Source organism: Bos mutus, chromosome 28 (genome assembly GCF_027580195.1).
Source record: "Bos mutus isolate GX-2022 chromosome 28, NWIPB_WYAK_1.1, whole genome shotgun sequence".
In the NCBI taxonomy this organism is placed as follows: Eukaryota; Metazoa; Chordata; class Mammalia; order Artiodactyla; family Bovidae; genus Bos; species Bos mutus.
Genome location: NC_091644.1, coordinates 39,417,375 through 39,437,661, shown reverse-complemented (window position 1 = coordinate 39,437,661; position 20,287 = coordinate 39,417,375). Strand labels below are relative to the sequence as shown.

Below are 20,287 nucleotides of genomic sequence, written 5' to 3'. Positions count from 1 at the left end.
TGGGTTTGATCCCTGGGTTAGGAAGATCTCCTGGAGGAGGGCATGGCAACCCACTCCAGTATTCTTGCCTGGAGAATCCCATGGACAGAGGAGCCTGGTGGGCTACTGTCCATAGGGTCGCAAAGAGTCGGACATGACTGAAGTGACAGCACAGCATACACACTGGCTAACTTTCTGTAACGCTGCTAAGTCGCTTCAGTCGTGTCCGACTCTGTGCGATCCCATAGACGGCAGCCCACCAGGCCCCGCTGTCCCTGGGATTCTCCAGGCAAGAACACTGGAGTGGGTTGCCATTTCCTTCTCCAATGCATGAAAGTGAAAAGTGAAAGTGAAGTCACTCAGTTGTGTCCGACTCTCAGCGACCCCATGGACTGCAGCCCACCAGGCTCCTCCATCCATGGGATTTTCCAGGCAAGAGTACTGGAGTGGGGTGCCATTGCCTTCTCCACTCTATAACGTTAGGTGTATTAAATGCATTTTCAGCTTATGATATTTTCAGCTTACTATGGAGTTATCAAGATGTGACCCCATTGTAAGTTGAGGAAGATCTGTATGAGCCTTTTTGAAGGTTTTGTGGTTTTGATCAAGATAGTTATAATCATGACAGAATGGGTAACTTGAGATTTTGATTGTCCTAGGACTTCCATTTGATAGGAGAATCTTTTTTTTTTTAATAATTTATTTTATTTTATTTTTAACTTTACAATGTTGTATTGGTTTTGCCATATATCAACATGAATCCGCCACAGGTATACACGTGTTCCCCATCCTGAACCCTCCTCCCTCCCCATACCATCCCTCTGGGTCGTCCCAGTGCACCAGCCCCAAGCATCTAGTATCGTGCATTGAATCTGGACTGGCGACTCGTTTCATATATGATACTATACATGTTTCAATGCCATTCTCCCAAATCATCCCACCCTTTCCCTCTCCCACAGAGTCCAAAAGACTGTTCTATACATCAGTGTCTCTTTTGCTGTCTCATATACAGGGTTATTGTTACCAACTTTCCAAATTCCATATATATGCATTAGTATACTGTATTGGTGTTTTTCTTCCTGGCTTACTTCACTCTGTATAATAGGCTCCAGTTTCATCCACCTCATTAGAACTGATTCAAATGTATTCTTTTTAATGGCTGAGTAATACTCCATTGTGTATATGATAGGAGAATTTTATTAAATCAGAGGTTTGATTAAAACTAGTTATAGTTTGAGTTAACAGGAATAGCATTTTGTAAGACCTGTTGGTAAATAAACATAAATCTCACTTTAAGGAAAATTTTGATTCCTCATGACTCACACACAGAATGTTAGCATGGAAGGAGTTTGAAGACAAAATTTAGATCAGCTCCTTCATTTTATAGATCGAATCATCTAAAGATTGAAGCTTCTGGTTTGGGAATGGAGAGCTGGACCAAAATGGGATCCCAGGTTATCCAGGTTATCTGAATTTTCCATCCAGCTTTGTCTCATTAGGGAGTGAAGACACCATCCATACCAGAACAACGCAGAGGACGACAGAACAACTCTGTTTATTCTTACAATGAACCAGGAGCTTACTGGCCTTCATTTAAGGCTCATAAAATGCTGTGTGACTAGTATTAAAACTCCAGGGTTTTTTTTTTCTTGTTGTGTTTTAACAGCTTTATTGAGATATAATTCATACATCATATAAACTATTGAATTCGCCAGTTTAAACTGTGCAATTTCATGGCTTTTAGTATATTAATCGGAGAAGGCAATGGCACCCCACTCCAGTACTCTTGCCTGGAAAATCCCATGGACGGAGGAGCCTAGTAGGCTGCAGTGCATGCTAAGGGTCGGACACGACTGAGCAACTTCACTTTCACTTTTCACTTTCATGCATTGGAGAAGGAAATGGCAACCCACTCCAGTGTTCTTGCCTGGAGAATGCCAGGGACGGGGGAGCCTGGTGGGCTGCCGTCTGCAGGGTTGCACAGAGTTGGACACGACTGAAGTGACTTAGCAGTATATTAATAGAGTTGTATACCTTCATCACCACAATTGAGAACATTTTCATAATCCATAAAAGAAATCCTATTAAAGGTAGCCATCTCCCTCAAAACTTCATCCCTCCCAGCCCAAGGCAATCATAAATCTATGTTTTGTATCTTTAGATTTGCTTATTCTGGACATTTTGTATAAATGGAATTATGTAATATGCGGTTCTCTTAGTGGCTTTTCAGTTAGCATATTTTCAAGGTTCATGTCATAGAATGTGTCAGAATTTCATTCTTATTTATTGTTGAATAATATTCCATTGGATGGATAATACCACATTTTCTTGTCCATGTATCAGTTGATGGCATTGGGGCTGTTTCCACTTATTGACTAATTCTGAATAATGCTGCTATGCACATCAAAGTTGTTGTGAGGATATGAGTTTTCCTTCTCTTGGATAGGCGTGAAATTGCTGGGTCACAGGGTAATTATATAGTTAATCATTTGAGGAACTGCCAGACTGTTTTCTACCAGTCCTCATTCCCATATACAGCAGTGTATAAATAAGGCCTTCTAATTTAATTGTTCTACTTATGACTTTTAAGAAATTTATCACCTGTGCCAGGGGTTCTATAGCGTCTTTGGGCCATTTTGAGAAATACAAATGCTTGGGCCTCACCCCTTACTTGATAACTTGTACTCTGCTGATAGAGACTGAGGACATGTGTCTTCATAAAATATTAGATGTGTTGTTCTTGACTTAATCATAATAATTTTCTGAACATATAATGCCAAAATACTTAAGTGAAGTAGGTGATTGTTTTAAAAAATTATACTTCAAGACTCTGAAAACTCATAAAAGGTACCATAAATCAATTTTACATTCTGTATAATTACTTAACACTATAACCATTTTACTAGTTGTGTGCCTTTTAAAATAAACTATGTAATTATAAGCTATACAAATGCTGTGCAATCTACATAAGTGCTTTATAGCAACCTCATGGACTATAAGCACAGAATCAAGAAGTAAGAAAAAAAGAATGTCTAAAAGCAGTCACAGTCTGGGCCTTGAAGTCCAAACACTCATGGAGAGGAATTCCCTCAAAATCTGTTCTTTTCTCAGTTGTGTAATATAAGCTTGGTTGTCTGATTTTCAGTAGAAGCATCTAATCAGAAGAGGGGAGAAGGATGCTAAGCTGGTAAAAAAGAAAAAAAATTAAAAAAAAAAAAAGAGGCAGTTGAGAACAGAGTAGGCGACAGGAGCAAAAGACAGCATGAAATTATGAAAAAGACCAGAGACTACCGACCTCCGTAGCCACCTGGTGTGGAGCCAGACGTCCACACACATCTCCAGAATGCATCAAAGCAGAGTCCTAGGCATCAGAATGTGGAAGGCAGGGAAGGCTGTCCCTCTGAACTACACAGACCTTTGCCTTAGAACCTCCTTTGTAATATTCCCATAAAAATAATTGCATTCAAGAAGCATCGCCCTGGTCTGTGGGGCTGGTATTATATATATATATACACTGGTGTATTTAGCGATCGCCCTCCTTCTGCATCTTCCCTCCTTACCAGTTACTACCCTACAAGAGAACTTTGACAGATACTATCACTGAACTTTTATTGTGACTCCTGTGACTACCCCCGTTTCACACTGACAGAATTAGACATTTCCTCAGAATTGTAAAACTAATGAATAGCATGCTCTGATCCCTGGCTTAAGAGCCATGTTCCTGCCACCACAGCCCTTAATTATTAGATCACTTGTGTTCTTAGCAGAGGGCTTTTTATACTATATCCCACTGAGTTTCAGAGAGCAGAAAAATATGCATTATGCTTTAGAAATTGTCCCATAGAAATAGTTCCCCCCACCTTTTCTTTTCCAGATTGGTTCTTACCAGACTACTTCACTCTGGAAAAATGACCTATCCTAAAGTATTCATTCTCTGAAATTTCCAAGAGGCAAAGTTGGGCTGTTATTGTTTTAATTTTGTTATTTTCTATTGAGAATAGCGAGGAAGCTTCTTTGAATTTAGGCAGTTTTCGGTTATCCTAAGAATTTTTTGGTCTCTTGCTCTGAAATGATTTTTGTTGATTGAACTGTAAATTAAGTTTACTTACTCTTGAAAGTAAGTATGTGTCTCTGCTAATGCATCATAATACAGATAATTTTTAAGAAACTAAGCAGATAGCTTTTGAAAAATCCTGTTTACAACGTCATTACTAATACTTATAGCATTATATAACTTAGAAGTACTGCATTATATATTCCTTTTATAAAAAAATGTAAAGCAGTGCTTTGAGAGGGTAGGGCAGATATCCCTAATACTTCACCAGTGATTCAAGATCAGCTTCGAGGCCATGTGAGTGCAGACACAGTCAGCAGAGAGTAACAGTCCCGCAGCTCAGCCCCAGGCCTGCCGCCTCCAGGTGCAGGTGCCTGTCGGTGCTGCCCTCTTACTCCTCCTGGTGGAGAAGGAGCCCTGGACTCAGGGGCCTCAGGCCGGAAGCACCTCTGCTTCTGGGCCAGCAGAACATCAGCTGGAGGATCTGTGAGCCCCATTTGAATGGGCACATTCTGTTGTTTCTACATCCCTTTCTGAATGTTTCCAATGTAGTCTAGAGTCCAGTGGGCACTACTGGAGAGATCTATACAGGCAGTGGTCATGGCCAGGATGACCTGCACCAGGGCTCCAGAGTCTCTGTGCAGACCAGGTCTTCTTCATAGACGCCTTTTTGTATTTGTGATACTGTGAATCACTGTATCTCTTAAGATCAGGAGATAATCAAATGAGACTCGGAAATCAGTTCCAATGCACAGTTAAATGACTTTTATTGCTTCTGAGCTGTTTTGCCTTGGAGAAGGCAATGGCACCCCACTCCAGTACTCTTGCCTGGAAAATCCCATGGACGGAGGAGCCTGGTAGGCCACAGTCCATGGGGTCGAGAGGAATCGGACACGACTGAGCAACTTCACTTTCACTTTTCACTTTTATGCACTGGAGAAGGAAATGGCAACCCACTCCACTGTTCTTGCCTGGAGAATCCCAGGGATGGGGGAGCCTGGTGGGCTGCCGTCTATGGGGTCGCACAGAGTCGGACACGACTGAAGTGACTTAGCAGTAGCAGGCATATTTTACTGCCTTCTGTCTGCTGTCTTTAAAACTATGTTCAAATACCATATATAAGCAGCAAACAGAAGAAATGAGAAGTTACTTCTTTAAATTTCAAACTGTTATCTGTTCCTGGTGACTGGCAAGCCTCTGCCAAAAAGTTATGCTTGCCTGCAAGTATCCCATTTCACTAGAGTCATATATAACACTGACCTTCCCCCTACCTCTTTGGAGCAGCTTTTCAGAGCTATCTGAAATGCTATCTCCTGGGCTATAGTCCTCATTATGCCCTCAAATAAAACTTAACTCACACAAACACAAAAACATTCAAACTTTTTTTAACTTAGTTAATGAAGTTTGAAAAGATTAGAAAAGTGAATAGCACTGTACTTCTTATGTTAATAGTGGGGGTTTAGTTGTTAAGTCATGTCCAACTCTTGCAACCCCATGGACTGTAGCCTGCCAGGTTCCTCTGTCCATGGGATTCTCCAGGCAAAGATACTGGAGTGAGTTGCCATTTCTTTTTCCAGGGGATCTTTCCAACCCAGGAATCGAACCCAGATCTCCTGCACTGCAGGCAGATTCCTTACCGAGGGAAGGAAAGTACTGAGCTACAAGGGAAGCCCCTTATGTTAATAGAGCTTAAAGCAAATACGGTCCTTTCTTATATGCTAATTTTTTTTGCATGTCAATATTTTTTTGAATTTTTTAATTGAAGGATAATTGCTGTACAGAATTTTGTGGTTTCCTGTCATACATCAACAAGAATCAGCCATAGGTACAAACCCGTGTCCCATCCCCATGGTTATGTGTTTTAAAGTCAGGTGAGTGTCAAGAGTGACTGATGTTTTATGTAACAAAACAAAAGATAATCCAAATGCACTTTATGTTTTGAAGATGACTTTCCTGGTGACTCAGTGGTAAAGAATCTGCCTGCCAATGCAAGAAATGCAGGTTTGAGCCCTGGGACAGGAAGATCCCCTGGAGAAGAAAACAGGACTCCAGTATTCTTGCCTGGGAAATCCCATGGATAGAGGAACCTGGTGGGCTACAGTCCATGAAGTCACAGAAAGTAGGACATGACCTAGCAACTAAGCAACAACAACAGAGAGAAACTAAGGTTCTGATTGGTTTTGTAGAAGAAAATAAATCTGTATAATGTTCAAGGCTTATTTCTATGCTCCTCTGTACTGCCTTGAACTGGACCAACTCAGAGTGTCTAGTATGGATGTGAACTGAAATTTGGTCCTTCAGCTTCATTTACAAATTCATTTCGAGATCCTTCTACTGTGAATTTGCTGGTTCTTGTATGTAATTTCATTTGCCCTTTAACTGAAACAGCAGTGACTCAGCTGGTAAAGAATCCACCTGCAATGCAAGAGACGATCCCTGGATTGAGGAGATCCCCTGGAGGAGGGATATGCTACCCATTCCAGTATTCTTGCTTGGAGAATACCCATGGACAGAGGAGCCTGGCAGGCTGCAGTCCATGGGGTCGCAAAGAGTTGGACACGACTGAGTGACTAAGCACAGCACAGCACACACCTACATCACATCTGCTGATGCTTTGAAGAGCTTGGCTGCTGCAGTTGTTCCTTGTTTTTTATTCCCCTTTCACTTTACCTCCCTCAGTTATAAAAAAAAAAAGATGTGTCATATTCTCCCAGCAGGCTCAGGGAGGCCCACAGGATTTCTTTGTTCATTACTAGTAGGCATTAGGTGGAAACATGAGTAACACATCTCCTAAATATAAAGGGAGAGGCAGAGAGAAGCAGTTTCTAAAATCTGTTTTAAAACAGCATGATTGCAATTATGTAAAGTTTAAAAATAAAATAAAATTAGAAAAAAAAAAAACACAGCATGATTGGACTTCAGTCCTGTGCTGTATAGCATGAGATTCTGTAGGGCTGGAATCTTCAGTGTCCTGAATATCTTCAGGAGGTGTGGAAAAAATGAGACAGAAGGACAAACATCAGAACAACCACATTGCTCTTTATGTGTGGCCTGGTTCTTGTTGTTCAGTCGCTCATTCGTGTTCAACTCTTTGTGATCCCAAGAACTGCAACACACCAGGCCTTCCTGTCCTCACTATCTCCCAGAGTTTACTCAAACCCATGTCCATTGAGTCGGTGATGCCATCCAACCATCTCATCCTCTGTTGCCCCCTTCTCCTCCTGCCCTCAATCTTTCCCAGCATCAGGGTCTTTTCCAATGAGTCAGCTCAACAGTATGAAAAGGCCTGGTTCTGGACCCTGTTTAATTCAGTCATGTACTGCTTTTAAGCTTTCCTATTCACTAAGTAGTTTCACTTCCTCAGAAGAAGGCATAACTGATTTCTGGAAGGAGAGTAATTGTATATGTTTGGAATGTTAAGTGAAAGAACCCACCTCTCACACTGGGATAAGGGCCCCTATGGGCTTTGTTGGAAGAGAAGATTGATTATTAGGAGCTGGATGAAGGCACTGATGTGTTTCTCCCATTGATTGTGTCATGAGGAAAAAACCCCACTTAACTTTATGAAAACTCTACTTTCCAGCTACGGAGTGGTGCTGTGGGAGCTGCTCACGGGAGAAGTGCCCTACCGTGGCATTGATGGCTTGGCTGTGGCCTACGGGGTGGCGGTCAACAAGCTCACTCTGCCCATCCCCTCCACCTGCCCTGAGCCATTTGCCAAGCTCATGAAAGGTATTTGGGTGTCTCTGTGTGTCTGTGGGATCAACAGGAATCACTCATTAGAACATCTGTATATGAAATAGATAACTAATGAGAACATTCTGTACATAGCAGAGGGATCTCTTCTCAGTGCTCTGTGGCAACCTAAATGGGAAGGAAATCCAAAAATGAGGGGATATGTGTGTACATACAGCAACCGAGCACACACATAGCTGATTCACTTTGCTGTACAGCAGAAACTAACACAATTGTGAAACAGCTATACTCCAATAAATATTCTAAAAAAGAGAACATCCATATTTTTTTTAACCAAAAGGGTAATTTCTGTAATTCTGATTTTCAAACGATTTTAAATAATTATGCTGTTTTAAGAAAAAGAAATCATGTCTTTGATCTAAGATGTCAGATTAAGTTTTGACGAACTAAGTAACTTAAAAACATTCCAGTTTAATAATAACTCATTTATACAAAATTCAGTTGAATGGTAGTAAATTTTTCATCAAATGCACTAGTGGAGTTCAAAGGCAATATTGATTTGGCTTCATACGTGCTGCTTTTAATTCTACCTAATGATCAATAATCTTTTATAGTCTCAACTGGCATGGTTTTGCCATGACCTTATCTATTTTGGTCTTATCTTTTTAAAAACTGTTAAGTAACTCTTTTTGTGGGCATTAAGTTACCTTGCTTAGAACCTCACTTGTGACTATAACATTTTAGAAACCTAGGTTTTCTTGGATTGACTTTAAGAACTCTGAAACTGTAAGTCACGTGATGAGGGCAGCTTAGGCGAGATGGAGTTTATGGTAAGGCAGAGGAAGCACACATACTAATGTCAAGTCATACAGACAACAAGAGCCTTACCTAATAATAATTATTTCACAGGCTACTGACACAGGCATGGTGTAAAATAAAATTTTCAAAATCATTATCGACTGATGTTTAAAATCTTGAACAGACCCTGTCAACACAGGCTGACAATCTGAACTATGTGGAGAAATGGACTTACCATGATTCTTATTTATTTTAGAATGCTGGCAACAAGACCCTCACATTCGACCATCTTTTGCTTCAATTCTTGAACAACTGACTGAAATTGAAAAGGCAGTTATGACTGAAATGCCTCAAGAGTCCTTTCATTCCATGCAAGATGACTGGAAACTGGAAATTCAGCAAATGTTTGATGAGTTGAGAACAAAGGAAAAGGTCAGTGGTAAATATTAACTGCATAATGTGTTCACACTCATGAAGATTATGGAGAACACGAGTCAAGAACCACTAGACTAAACCACTAAACCATTATTTAAAAATATTTTCACACATCAATATTTGTTGATTCTTTCCTTCTAGTTAAAACAGAACTGTACTCAAAATGTATAACTGGAAAAGAAATAACCTTTTACTAAAGGTTATTAAAGGAATTTTATTAAAGGAATTTTCAAATATTAAAAAAAAAACTTTAAAGAGGAGAAAGAATGACATACTAAACCCTTTGTGTGCATTAACCAGCTTCAATAATTGTCAATAGATAGTCACTTTGTTCATTTCTTTTTCTTATCATCTTTTTTTTTTATTAAACTGGAATATTTTAAGTTAAAACTTAAACTCTTGTCATTTTAGCTTTAAATATTTCAGAATGCATCTCTGATGGGTAGGAATTTAAAAAGTATTTTTCTTGCCATTATTATCTTTAAAAATAACAGTAGTTCCTTGATACCATGTAAGATTCCATATTGAGATGTCACTCAAGATGTCAGAGAGTTTATCTGAAAGATGTCTCCTTACAGTTGATTGGTGCAAATCAGAATTTCAACTTGGGCTGCATGTTTTCCGTTAGATTCTTTAAAACTTCTTTTATGCTAGTTCCCCCGTCTTTCCCCTCCTTTTGTCTTTAAAGCATTACTTTGTTGAAGAAACTGGAAAATTGCATAAAAACTTTTGAACTTTTTAATATGATGAGTGAAGCTCTAGGTGTGTGCATTTTTAAGAAAAGAAAAGTAATAAACCTGAGTGTTAAGCATGCTGAAGCTGTGCATGTATTAACTACATACAGAGTGTAAAGCAGGTGAAGCAGAAACACACCTAATAGGAAGGCAGACAAGTTGGGAAGTGAGTTCCTAGTGATGACTGACTGTCAGCAGTCCCCCAAAACCCCCAAGTTTGGGGCCTGTTGCTGTGTTTCAGTGGCAGTACTTACTTTTTAAAGGCTATTTTTGTAACACTTTAGCATTTGGATGACTCAGTTTATCTTGGTTGTCTGAGGCGTCTAATTGTTCAACAGATTACATTCTTCTCTTGTGCATAGGAACCTGAATGTGAGGTCCATGAATCAAGGTAAATTGGACATGGTCAAGCAGGAGATGGCAAGAGTGGCCATTGACATTTTAGGAATCAGTGAGCTAAAATGCACAGGACAGGGTGAATTTGATTCACATAACCATTATCTCTACTACTGTGGGCATATATATATATGTGTGTGTTAGTCACTCAGTCATGTCTGACTCTTTGTGACCCCATGGACTATATAGCCCACCAAGCTCCTCTGTCCATGGAATTCTCCAGGCAAGAATATTGGAGTGGGTTGCCATTTCCTTCTCCAAGGGATCTTTGCAACCCAGGGATAGAACCCAGGTCTCCCACATGGCAGGTGGATTCTTTACTGTCTGAGCCACCAAGGAAGCTGCCTTTAAAAGAAATGGAGTAGCCCTCGTAGTCAACAGAAGAGTCCAAAATGCAGTACTTGGGTGCGATCTCAAAAATGACAGAATGATCTTGGTTCATTTCCAAGGCAAACCATTCAATATTACAGTAATCCAAGTCTACGCCCCAACCTCTAATGCTGAAGAAGCTGAAGCTGAACAGTTCTATGAAGACCTACAAGACCTTTTAGAGCTAACATCAAAAAAAGATGTCCTTTTCATTACAGGGTCTGTAATGCAAAAGTAGGAAACAAAGAGATGCCTGGAGTAACAGGCAAGTTTTGGCCTTGGAGTGCAGAGTGAAGCAGGGCAGAGGCTAACAGTTTTGCCAAGAGAACACACTGGTCATAGTAAATATCTGCTTCCAACAATACAAGAGATGACTCTACACATGGACATCACCAGATGGTCAATACCAAGATCGGATTGATTATATTCTTTGCAGCCAGAAATGGAGAAGCTCTATACAGTCAGCAAAAACAAGACATGGAGCTGACTGTGGCTCAGATCATGAGCTCATTATTGCAAAATTCAGACTTAAATTGAAAAAAATAGGGAAAACCTCTAGACCATTCAATTATGACCTAAATCAAAACCCTTATGATTATACAGTGGAGGTGATGAATAGATTCAAGGGAATAGATCTGGTAAACAGAGGGCGTGAAGAACTGTAGACGGAGGTTCATAACATTATAGAGACAGTGACCAAAACCATCCCCAATAAAAAGAAATCCAAGAAGACAATAGTTGTTGTCTGAGGAGGCCTTACAAATAGCTGAGAGAAAAAGAGAAGTGAAAGCAAAGGAGAAACAGAAAGATATGCCCAACTGAATGCAGAGTTCCAGACAATAGCAAGGAGAGATAAGAAAGCCTTCTGAAGTGAACAATGCAAAGAAATAGAGGAAAACAGTAGAATGGGAAAGACTAGAGATCTCTTCAAGAAAACTGGAGATACCAAGGGAACATTTCATGCAAAGATGGGGACAGTAAAGGACAGAAATGGCAGGGACCTAACAGAAGCAGAAGATATTAAGAAGAGATGGCAAGAATACACAGAAGGACTGTACAAAAAAGGCCTATGGACAGTGACTGCAGGCATGAAATTAAAAGTCGCTTGTTCCTTGGAAGAAAAGCTATGACAAACCTAGACAGCATATTAAAAAGCAGAGATATCGCTTTGCTGACAAAGGTCCAAACCATAGTCAAAGCTATGGTTTTTCCGGTAGTCGTGTGTACGGATGTGAGAATTGAACCACAAAGAAGGCTGAGTGCTGAGTAACTGATGCTTTCAAATTGTGGTGCTGGAGAAGACTCTTCAGAGTACCTTGGATAGCAAGGAGATTAAACCAGTCCATCCTAAAGGAAATCAATCCTGAGTATTCACTGGAAGGACTAATGCTGAAGCTGAAGCTCCAATGCTTTGGCCACCTGATGTGAAGAATGACCCAGTTATTCTTTTCCAATGACTCATTGGAAAAGACCCTGAAGCTGGGAAAGATTGAGGGCAGGAGGAGAAGAGGGTAACAAGATGAGATGGTTGGATGGCATTATCGACTCAATGGATATGAGTTTAAGCAAACTCTAGGAGATAATGAAGGACAGGGAAGCCTGGCATGCTGCAGTCCATGGTGTCACCAAGAGTGGGACACGACTTAGCAACTCAACAACAGCAGCAATGTGCAATAAATGTCCGGGCAATACTACATTGCAAGTTATTGATAGACTTCATAAAGTGATGTAATTGTCCAGGAAGGCATTTTTATATGCCATATATTTGTGATTCTAAAATTGTAGAATTCTTTCCTTTTTTATTTATTTTGAATTGGAGGATAATTGCTGTTCAAAGCTATGTTGGTTTCTGCCATACATCAGCATGAATCAGCAATGGGCATTCACATATTCCCTCTCTCCTGAACCTCCCTGCCACCTCCCACCCCATCCCACCCCCTAGGTTGTCCCAGAGCACCAGGCTGAGCTCCCTACACTACCTCAGCTTCCAATTAGCTATCTAAAATAGTAGAATTCTTTTTAAATAGACCATAATGCTCTGCTAAATAAAGAGTCCATTTACATGTTCCAGTGCTTGACATAAAAATATGGGATTATAGTGTAAGTGGGTCATTCTCCCATGTTAAATTACCTTGACTTATGTAGTATGACTCAGCATTACATCACTAGACTTTCACATTGACCATAATACTGAAGGCACATAGCCAACCTAATTGCAGAGGAAAGAGCAAAAAAATGGTGTTTGTAGTTTGAATATATATATATATATATGTATATATGTGTGTATTTTATATATATATGTATTTTATATATATATATATATATATATATATACATAATGCATAACAGTTCTTGAGTTAGTGTATAAAAATACTGTGCATGGGACCAAGATACCTTATACCTAAATCCAGTTTGTGAGTAGCTTACTTCTGCTATTACCAGGCTGAATTGTGAATTAATACAAGGTATGTCATGGGTATTCCCCCAACAGTGAAATTTTCTCTTAAAAAAAATACAATTTAAAAGCATATCTTTGGGGAAATTGTTGTCAGTTTCCATGTTACAATTTCCTCCAGCAAATGTGTTGAATGTCTGCTGTGTGCTGGGACAAGTGTGAGAGCCCTGTGATGTGGCATCCTATATCCTTCAGCGGTCCTGGACCGCCAGGCTAAGGGTTTGGATCCCACTGACAAGTTTTCAAAAGGGGCTTGATGTGCTATCCCGGTAACCCTTGCCAGTCAGCCACTGAAGTCAGAACCTCCTTCTCACTCCCCGTCTGCCATCCCTCCTCCTGCTTCCTTTGTGTGGTAATGAGATATTGTTCCCATAGGTACCCAGTCTCAAAGGTCTTGAAGATGCAGCCTCCCCTGTGACAAAGACCATCGGTGGTAATTCAGTCCCCTGACCCCTGTGGTCCTCACCTGCATCCCTGCAGCAGCATCCTGTCTGGGTGCCCTGCATCCAGCCTTGCTCCCCTAACTGAGCCCCTCAGCATACCAGTGACACTCGAAAACGCAAATCAGAAGCCCCTCGCCTCAGTGGCCGACTCCTTTTCCTTATAGCGTCCTCTGTTCCACATTCAGCCTCCTCTGTCCCCAGCCAGCCTGAACTCTTCCATTTCCTCTAGGGCCGCTCTCCTGCCTTTTGGCCTTTGTGTATATTGTCTGTCCCTGGCCTGGCTTACCCTCTCCTCAGAGTTGCTGCTGCTTCATCCTCAGGTCCCCAGAGCCCCCTTCCCTTCATCTTTTGCACCACACAGAGCGTCACAGCGTCCGGCACTTTCTTTATCACAGCCACACTGGGTCATACTTTATTATTATCTGCTTCTTTGTGTCGTCCTTGGTCTGCCTTTCCTACTCGTTAAGTTCATGAGCTGTTCTGTTTTATCCTTGGTCACGCTCATCTGTAACACTGAGCAAAGAGCTTGGCACGTGGTAGACATTCAATAGACATATTAAATACCCAAGTAAAATTTCTTTACAGGTTCCTAATATATACCTTAATAGGTGAGAGATATTAGTACTTATTATTATTGTCATTTAAAAAAAATATCGGTGCTGAACCTTCGTCGCTGTGTGCGGGCTTTCCCTAGTTGCGGCGTGGGCGTCTCACTGCGGTGGCTTTTCCTGTTGTGGAGCGTGGGCTCTAGGACGCACAGGCTTCGGAGTTGCAGTGCACGGGGCTTAGTTGACCTGAGGCATGTGGCATCTTCCTGGACCAGGGATCCACCCTGTGTCCCCTGCATTGACAGGCAAATCCTTAACCACTGAACCACCAGGGAAGTTCCAGTTGTCATGTTTTTTCAGTGAAAAGATAATTTAGAAGTGTGTAAATGCCATGAATTCTATTTTGAATCTTATGCAGCGGACACCTCAGCTGTTTAGCTTCTGGTTATATATAAGAAACTTCCATACGTATGTGCAAGGAAATTAAGGTTATTCACTTCTAAGTATTGTCTGTAATAATGAAAAACTGGAAACAACCCCATTATCCATTAATAGGGAAATAAGTGCCTAAACTACTGTATATTCTTACAGTAGAAATCTGTACAGTACTTAGATGAATGAACTCCAGCTGTATGTTTCAACATGGATAGTAGTGAGTGAGTGCTCGGTCATGTTTGGGCTGTGATTCCATGGACTGTAGCCCACCAGGCTCCTCTATCCATAGGTTTTCCAGGCAAAAATACTGGAGTGGGTTGCCATTCTCTTCTCCAGGGGATCTTTCTGACCCAGGGATTGAACTTGGGTCTCTTGTGTCTCCTTTGGCAAGTGGATCCTAGTGCCATCTAAATTTCAGACAATATAACATTGGGCAGAGAAAGCAGTTGCAGAAGGATAATCACAGTGTATAAATTTATAAGACCACATAAAACAGTATTATTCAAATGTACAGAAAGGCAAAGTATAGACAGAGGAAGGATACAAAGGATACAGCTTAAGTACAGCAGGTCTGAAGGTGAGGGGATAGGATTCACTGTGACACAGGGAGGACTTTAACAGATCTGAAACAGACACGGTCAACATTTAGCATCTGTTAAATATTGATAGTAAGTGCATGAGTATTTGCTGTTCTCTCTAGTTGTAGTATATTTAAACTATTTCATAATTTTAACTAATTAAAAATAAAGGTTAGAGGGAAATCTTTGAGCTGCTAAAATCCTTTTTTTTTTCTTTTTTGTAAGGCATTTTTTCAAATAGTAGACTTCTAGGTGATTTACTGACTTCCTTAGATTTTTCAGTGTTTTGTGTTTAAAAATTCAAAACTGATAATGCAACCTTAGACCCTGACCCCCTTAATAAGTACCTAGAGCTCATTTAATAAGAAACAGTCATCCTGTTTGAGTCTGTTCAGATCATATCATCAGTGTCACGTTCAACCAAGGGCACCATGTCTTAAAGGGACTTTCCCAGTAGCTCAGTGGTAAAGAATCTGTCTGCAATGCGGGAGACGCAGGAGATGTGGGTTTGATCCCTGGGTTCGGACGATCCCCTGGAGGAGGGCATGGCAACCCACTCCAGTATTCTTGCCTGGAGAATCCCATGGACAGAGGAGCCTGGTGGATGACAGTCCTTGGGGTCACAAAGAGTCAGACACGACTGAAGCGACTGAGCACAGCACAGCAGCACCACGTCTTAAAGAGCTCCCCGAGGTGGACGGCCAGAGACACAGGAGGGGCCTGCACACCTGAGCATGGGGAGAAGAGAAGTGGATGCAGAAGGGGGGCTGGGCAGTACGGGGCTGTCCTCGGTGCTGGAGGGACTTTCTAGTAAGTGAGGGAGGAGATATATTCCAGTTGTTCAGGGTTCAGAAGTAGGAGGACTCTCAGGTGAGTGCTCCAGGCATGAAGATCACGTCTCAACAACTTCCCAGCGCTTGGAGCCAAGCAGGAGGGCAGTTGAGCCCGCTCCAGCTGTTCTGGCCCTGCCCCCGAGGAATTCAGGCAGGCTGCAGGGGTGTGCACACGAAAGTCTACCAAACCATGACCGGCCCTGCCCCCGTGCTGTATTAAGTTTTTAGCAGAATGCCAGAATCTCTAGCAGCCGAGCAAAGTGGTACAGACCGAGGACTTGAGCCAGACTGTCTGGTTGGGGTTGGCGCGCTGCCACTGGCTGATGGAGACTGTCCTGCCATCCTCCCACACCCCCACAAAGTGTCACAGCCATGCTGTCTCCCTACTCAGGATGGTGTGGGCTTCCACGAGCGAGGTGTCCAGACGGCTCAGGCCTGCGTGCTGCTTCCCAAGTGCTAACAAGTGTGCATGTTCACCTTGCAACAAAGAAAGCAGTGGCTTTGACTGAAGCCGGGGCAGGTTCCTGCCAGCACCCCCACCCCCAGCCCAGCCCAGGTGTTTGGGAAATGGGGCTCCGAGCTGGAAAATGACTGAGTGCATTACTTTTTCAGCCTTTCTGAAATCTTTGAAGGATTACTATCCTAAAATGAGATGCTTAATAGCAAAAGTAAAAAACATTTGGGGAATGGAAGAAGACTTGGAGGAAAAATAAAACTTGGCATCACAGAATTTAAAATTTGGAAGCAATGTCATTAATAACTAACTATTATTATTTTAAACTTGGTAATTATATATGAAACTGTACGAGAGAGGCATAACCAGTGAGTTAATTCTTATCGTAAGTTAAAGTCACTCAGTCGTGTCTGACTCTTTGTGACCCTATGGACTATACAGTCCATGGAATTCTCCAGGCCAGAATACTGGAGTGGGTAGCCCTTCCCTTCTCCATGGGATCTTCCCAACCCAGGGATTGAACCCAGGTCTCCTGCATTACAGGCGGATTCTTTACCAGCTGAGCCACAAGGGAAGCTCAGTTCTTATCATATGTGGTGAGAAAATCAAAAAAGAATGCTTTAAGGCTGGATGTCTGCTTTCTCTATGTTGAGGTCTTAGAAGTAGTTTCTTTGCTATTTTTTGGGTTCATTTTTGCAATGTCCTACAGTGGTATCTTTACTTTTATATATATATATGTATGATTTCTGATATATTTATGATATATATATATATATATATATATATGATTTCCATCCAGTGCTTTTTGAAATACAGCATTTACAGTATGTCGTGGGTCTTTGATTTACAATTAAAGAATATATAGTCTTTTTTTTTTTTTTTTTGCTGGAAGGTTTCAAGTTGCATCTTTTTTGATGGAGTCAAAAGCACAGTAGATGTGCTCTATCTCCCTTTCCTGTTCACTGACTGCTTGAGGTAGGAGGTGTCAGACTTGGAATTAATGGTCAGTGACTTGGCCGTGCTCTGTGTTATTCAGTAAACTGTGGCCTCCGTAGATACGAGTTCCTCCCCAAATTCCTGGCCTCTTATCTCTGCATGTCCGTCTCTGTACACTGGGTGTGTGCACCTGTCTTTGAACCACTGTACGAAGGCTTGTCACTGTTAATGATTAGCACCCAGTGCCAGGAATCTGGGTTTTTCATTACTAGAATGGCCTGTGCCAAGCTATTAAACACACAGCACTGCCTAGTAATCTCAGCGACCAAAAGAATGTTTTTGTGTGCTTCATAATTTCAAAGAATCCAAAGGGCTTCTAATACCCCAGACTATGTTTTTTTCTTATACTTTTGAATGCTTTAAAACTCATTCAGAAGGAAGAGTACTTGGCTACTTTCTCTTTGATCTTATTTTTTTCTTTTACGAAGTCTTACGAACCAGGTGACTTTTTTTTTAATTTATAAAGTCACTGCATGGGGGTTTACACTTTAGTTTGAGACCTGGAATTAAAAATGTTTCTTATTCAATTACTGTAGCATTAACACAAAAAGCCTGAGTGAATTTACAGCCTTTATCTCTTCCATATGCCATTTCACATATCATTTCCACAATAGCTAATTTCCACAATAGCTAATTGGGTTGTTATCTACACCCCTGAAAAGTAATATCTTAACAGAAGGGCAGACAGTAATGAGTTAGAAGTTGACTGGAATGATCCTCTGTCCCCAAATACACTACAGTAAAACCTCCAGTTTGAACAAACTGTAAAGCCACTAGTTAAATAATGGATTCCAGAATTGTTTTAAACAGCTAGTGTTTTTTTCTTCTTTTCTTTTTTCTTTTCAAGTAATAAATAGTTATTTATATTTGGCACAATATAATGAAGAAATACTGGTCTCTCCTCATAAATCAGCTGATACATATTAGCAGAACTGATTTGAATAGTGATTGGTCTTAAGGAAATCATTTCTCTCATCATTTTGTTTATGAAATTTGTTTAGAAAAAAACAAATCGAAGGAATGTTTCAAAGGTGAATTTTGGTCTACTTTGGTAGAATTACCGTAAGGTCAGAATTGATCCACATAAAGAACCTTTATTTTTAGGACTCTCCTTTTTTTCTTGATATTACCTTATTCGTTTGTGGGAAGATGCTCCTCCATATTTATTTTCCCTTATGACTCCAGTCACATGGCTCAACTCTCCTTCTTTCCATGAGCCTGTCTTGCAGTGTTTCTTCACATCAGTACTTTTGAGGTGGCCTCTGGAAAGTACGGCCTGCTCATATGAAGTGTGACATGTTCACACCAAGCTTGTAGCTCTCTAAGTTCACAGCCCAAGGCTCTGCCTGAAGGGTGGAGTTTTTGGCATTAGAATCTGGGCTTCCCTGGTGGCTCAGATGGTAAAGAATCCATCTGCAGTGCAGGAGACTCAGGTTCGATCCTTGGGTCAGGTAGATCCCCTGGAGAAGGGAATGGCTACCAACTCCAGTATTCTTGCCTGGAGGAGAATTCCATGGGCAGAGGAGCCTGGTGGGCTACAGTCCATGGGATCTCAAAGAGTCAGACACAACCGACTAACACGCACATTCCAAGATTAAACTTGTCTGGTGCAGTGTAAATAAAAGTTTGCAAATGCCTGGCTTTCTACATGACTGCTTGATTATGGCAGGGTAGTCTACAAGAGAAAGCAATTCATCACCAAAAGAGGTATTTATGTCTCTGATAAAGAACGGAACACTTTACAGAAATGGAATGAGGATGTGGATTAAAAACTGTAGAGTTCTCAGTTTTACTATTGAGTAATTTTTCTATAATAGGAATAAAAGTATTCTTCATAGATTTTCTATTTCTTATCAGTTCAATAATTCTAAAACCAAAACTGAGAGGAAGTTGTATTTTAATCAGTAAGTGTCATGACAGAGGGACTTTTGTTAGCTCATTCATGACATCTGTGTGTGAAGCGACAGTTTCCATCCATCCACGGGATCCTAAAAAACTCTCTGTGGACTGACTGTATTTTGCAGTGGCTTATCCTTTTAGAGCTGTTGCATTTTCATTTCTGATGGGCCTTCACCTGACTCCTGCCATATTAGCTTTGTTTTCCCCTTAGTCTCTCCACCACAATGTGTTAATTCCCTAAGCAAATTCTTAAATACCCTAAGGAAGTCCCTAAGGAAAGAAATCTGACCTGCTGCAGTCTTCGGTAACTAGAAGAATTTTCCTTTAATTAATCAAGCTTTCCCTTTTGGCTTTAATGGGCCTTCTTTTTTTCCCCTAATTTTTATTGAAGTAATGTTGTGTTAGTTTCTCCTGTACAGTAAAGTGATCAGCTATACGTATGCTTATATCCCCTCTTTTTTAGATTTCCTTCCCATTTAGGTCACTGAGTAGAGTTCTGGGTCTTTTTCAAATGGGCCCTTCACATCAGTACCTGGTTGCTGTGTGTTGATGTACATTTTGGGTGTCAGGTGATTGTAAAGGCCAGAGACAAAGAGAGAGAGTCTTTTCACTCGGGTATAAAGAAGTGTGATGCCTCTTCTTGGGTCATAAAACTAGAAGGGCCATGGACAGATGGGATCGGTGGCCCCCAGCTTGACACCCTTCACACCTGAGCTTGCGGCCAGGTGCCCTGCATGCATCCCATGGACGGGTTGCAGCCTGCCTGTGCCAGAGGACCAGCCCATAGTGCCTCAGCCCAGGGGGATGCTTCCCTGCCTTCTTCTGAGTTGGGCTTTGAAAAAGGTGGATAAAATTTTCAGAAAGAACCTTCCAGGAAGAAGGGCAAATCTGAGAAACCACCTGGTGACGTACAGAACTCGACACCTAATGGTGCTGTGCTGCCACTTCAGTCATGTCCAACTTTTTGCAACTGTTAGTGTAGCCCTCCAGGCTCCTCTGTCCATGGGATTCTCCAGGCAAGAATCCTGGAGTGGGTCCCCACCCAGGGATTGACCCTGCATCTCTTAAATCTCCCGCAATGGCAGTTGGGTTCTTTACCATCTAGTGTACCTGTTGAGACTCAAAACCCAATACTTAATCATGCTAATAGCCCCTAATACAAATAAGCTGCTGCTGCTGCTGCTG

General features: G+C 41.3%; 1 protein-coding gene across 1 annotated transcript in view; it reads left to right on the top strand.

Moving 5' to 3' along the window:
• Positions 1-20,287, top strand: part of MAP3K21 (mitogen-activated protein kinase kinase kinase 21) — a 58,904-nt gene that overhangs the window by 18,531 nt on the left and 20,086 nt on the right. Inside the window, 2 exon segments of the mRNA XM_070364949.1 lie at positions 7,617-7,765; positions 8,784-8,959. Of these exon segments, the coding sequence (XP_070221050.1) occupies positions 7,617-7,765; positions 8,784-8,959 (325 nt within the window).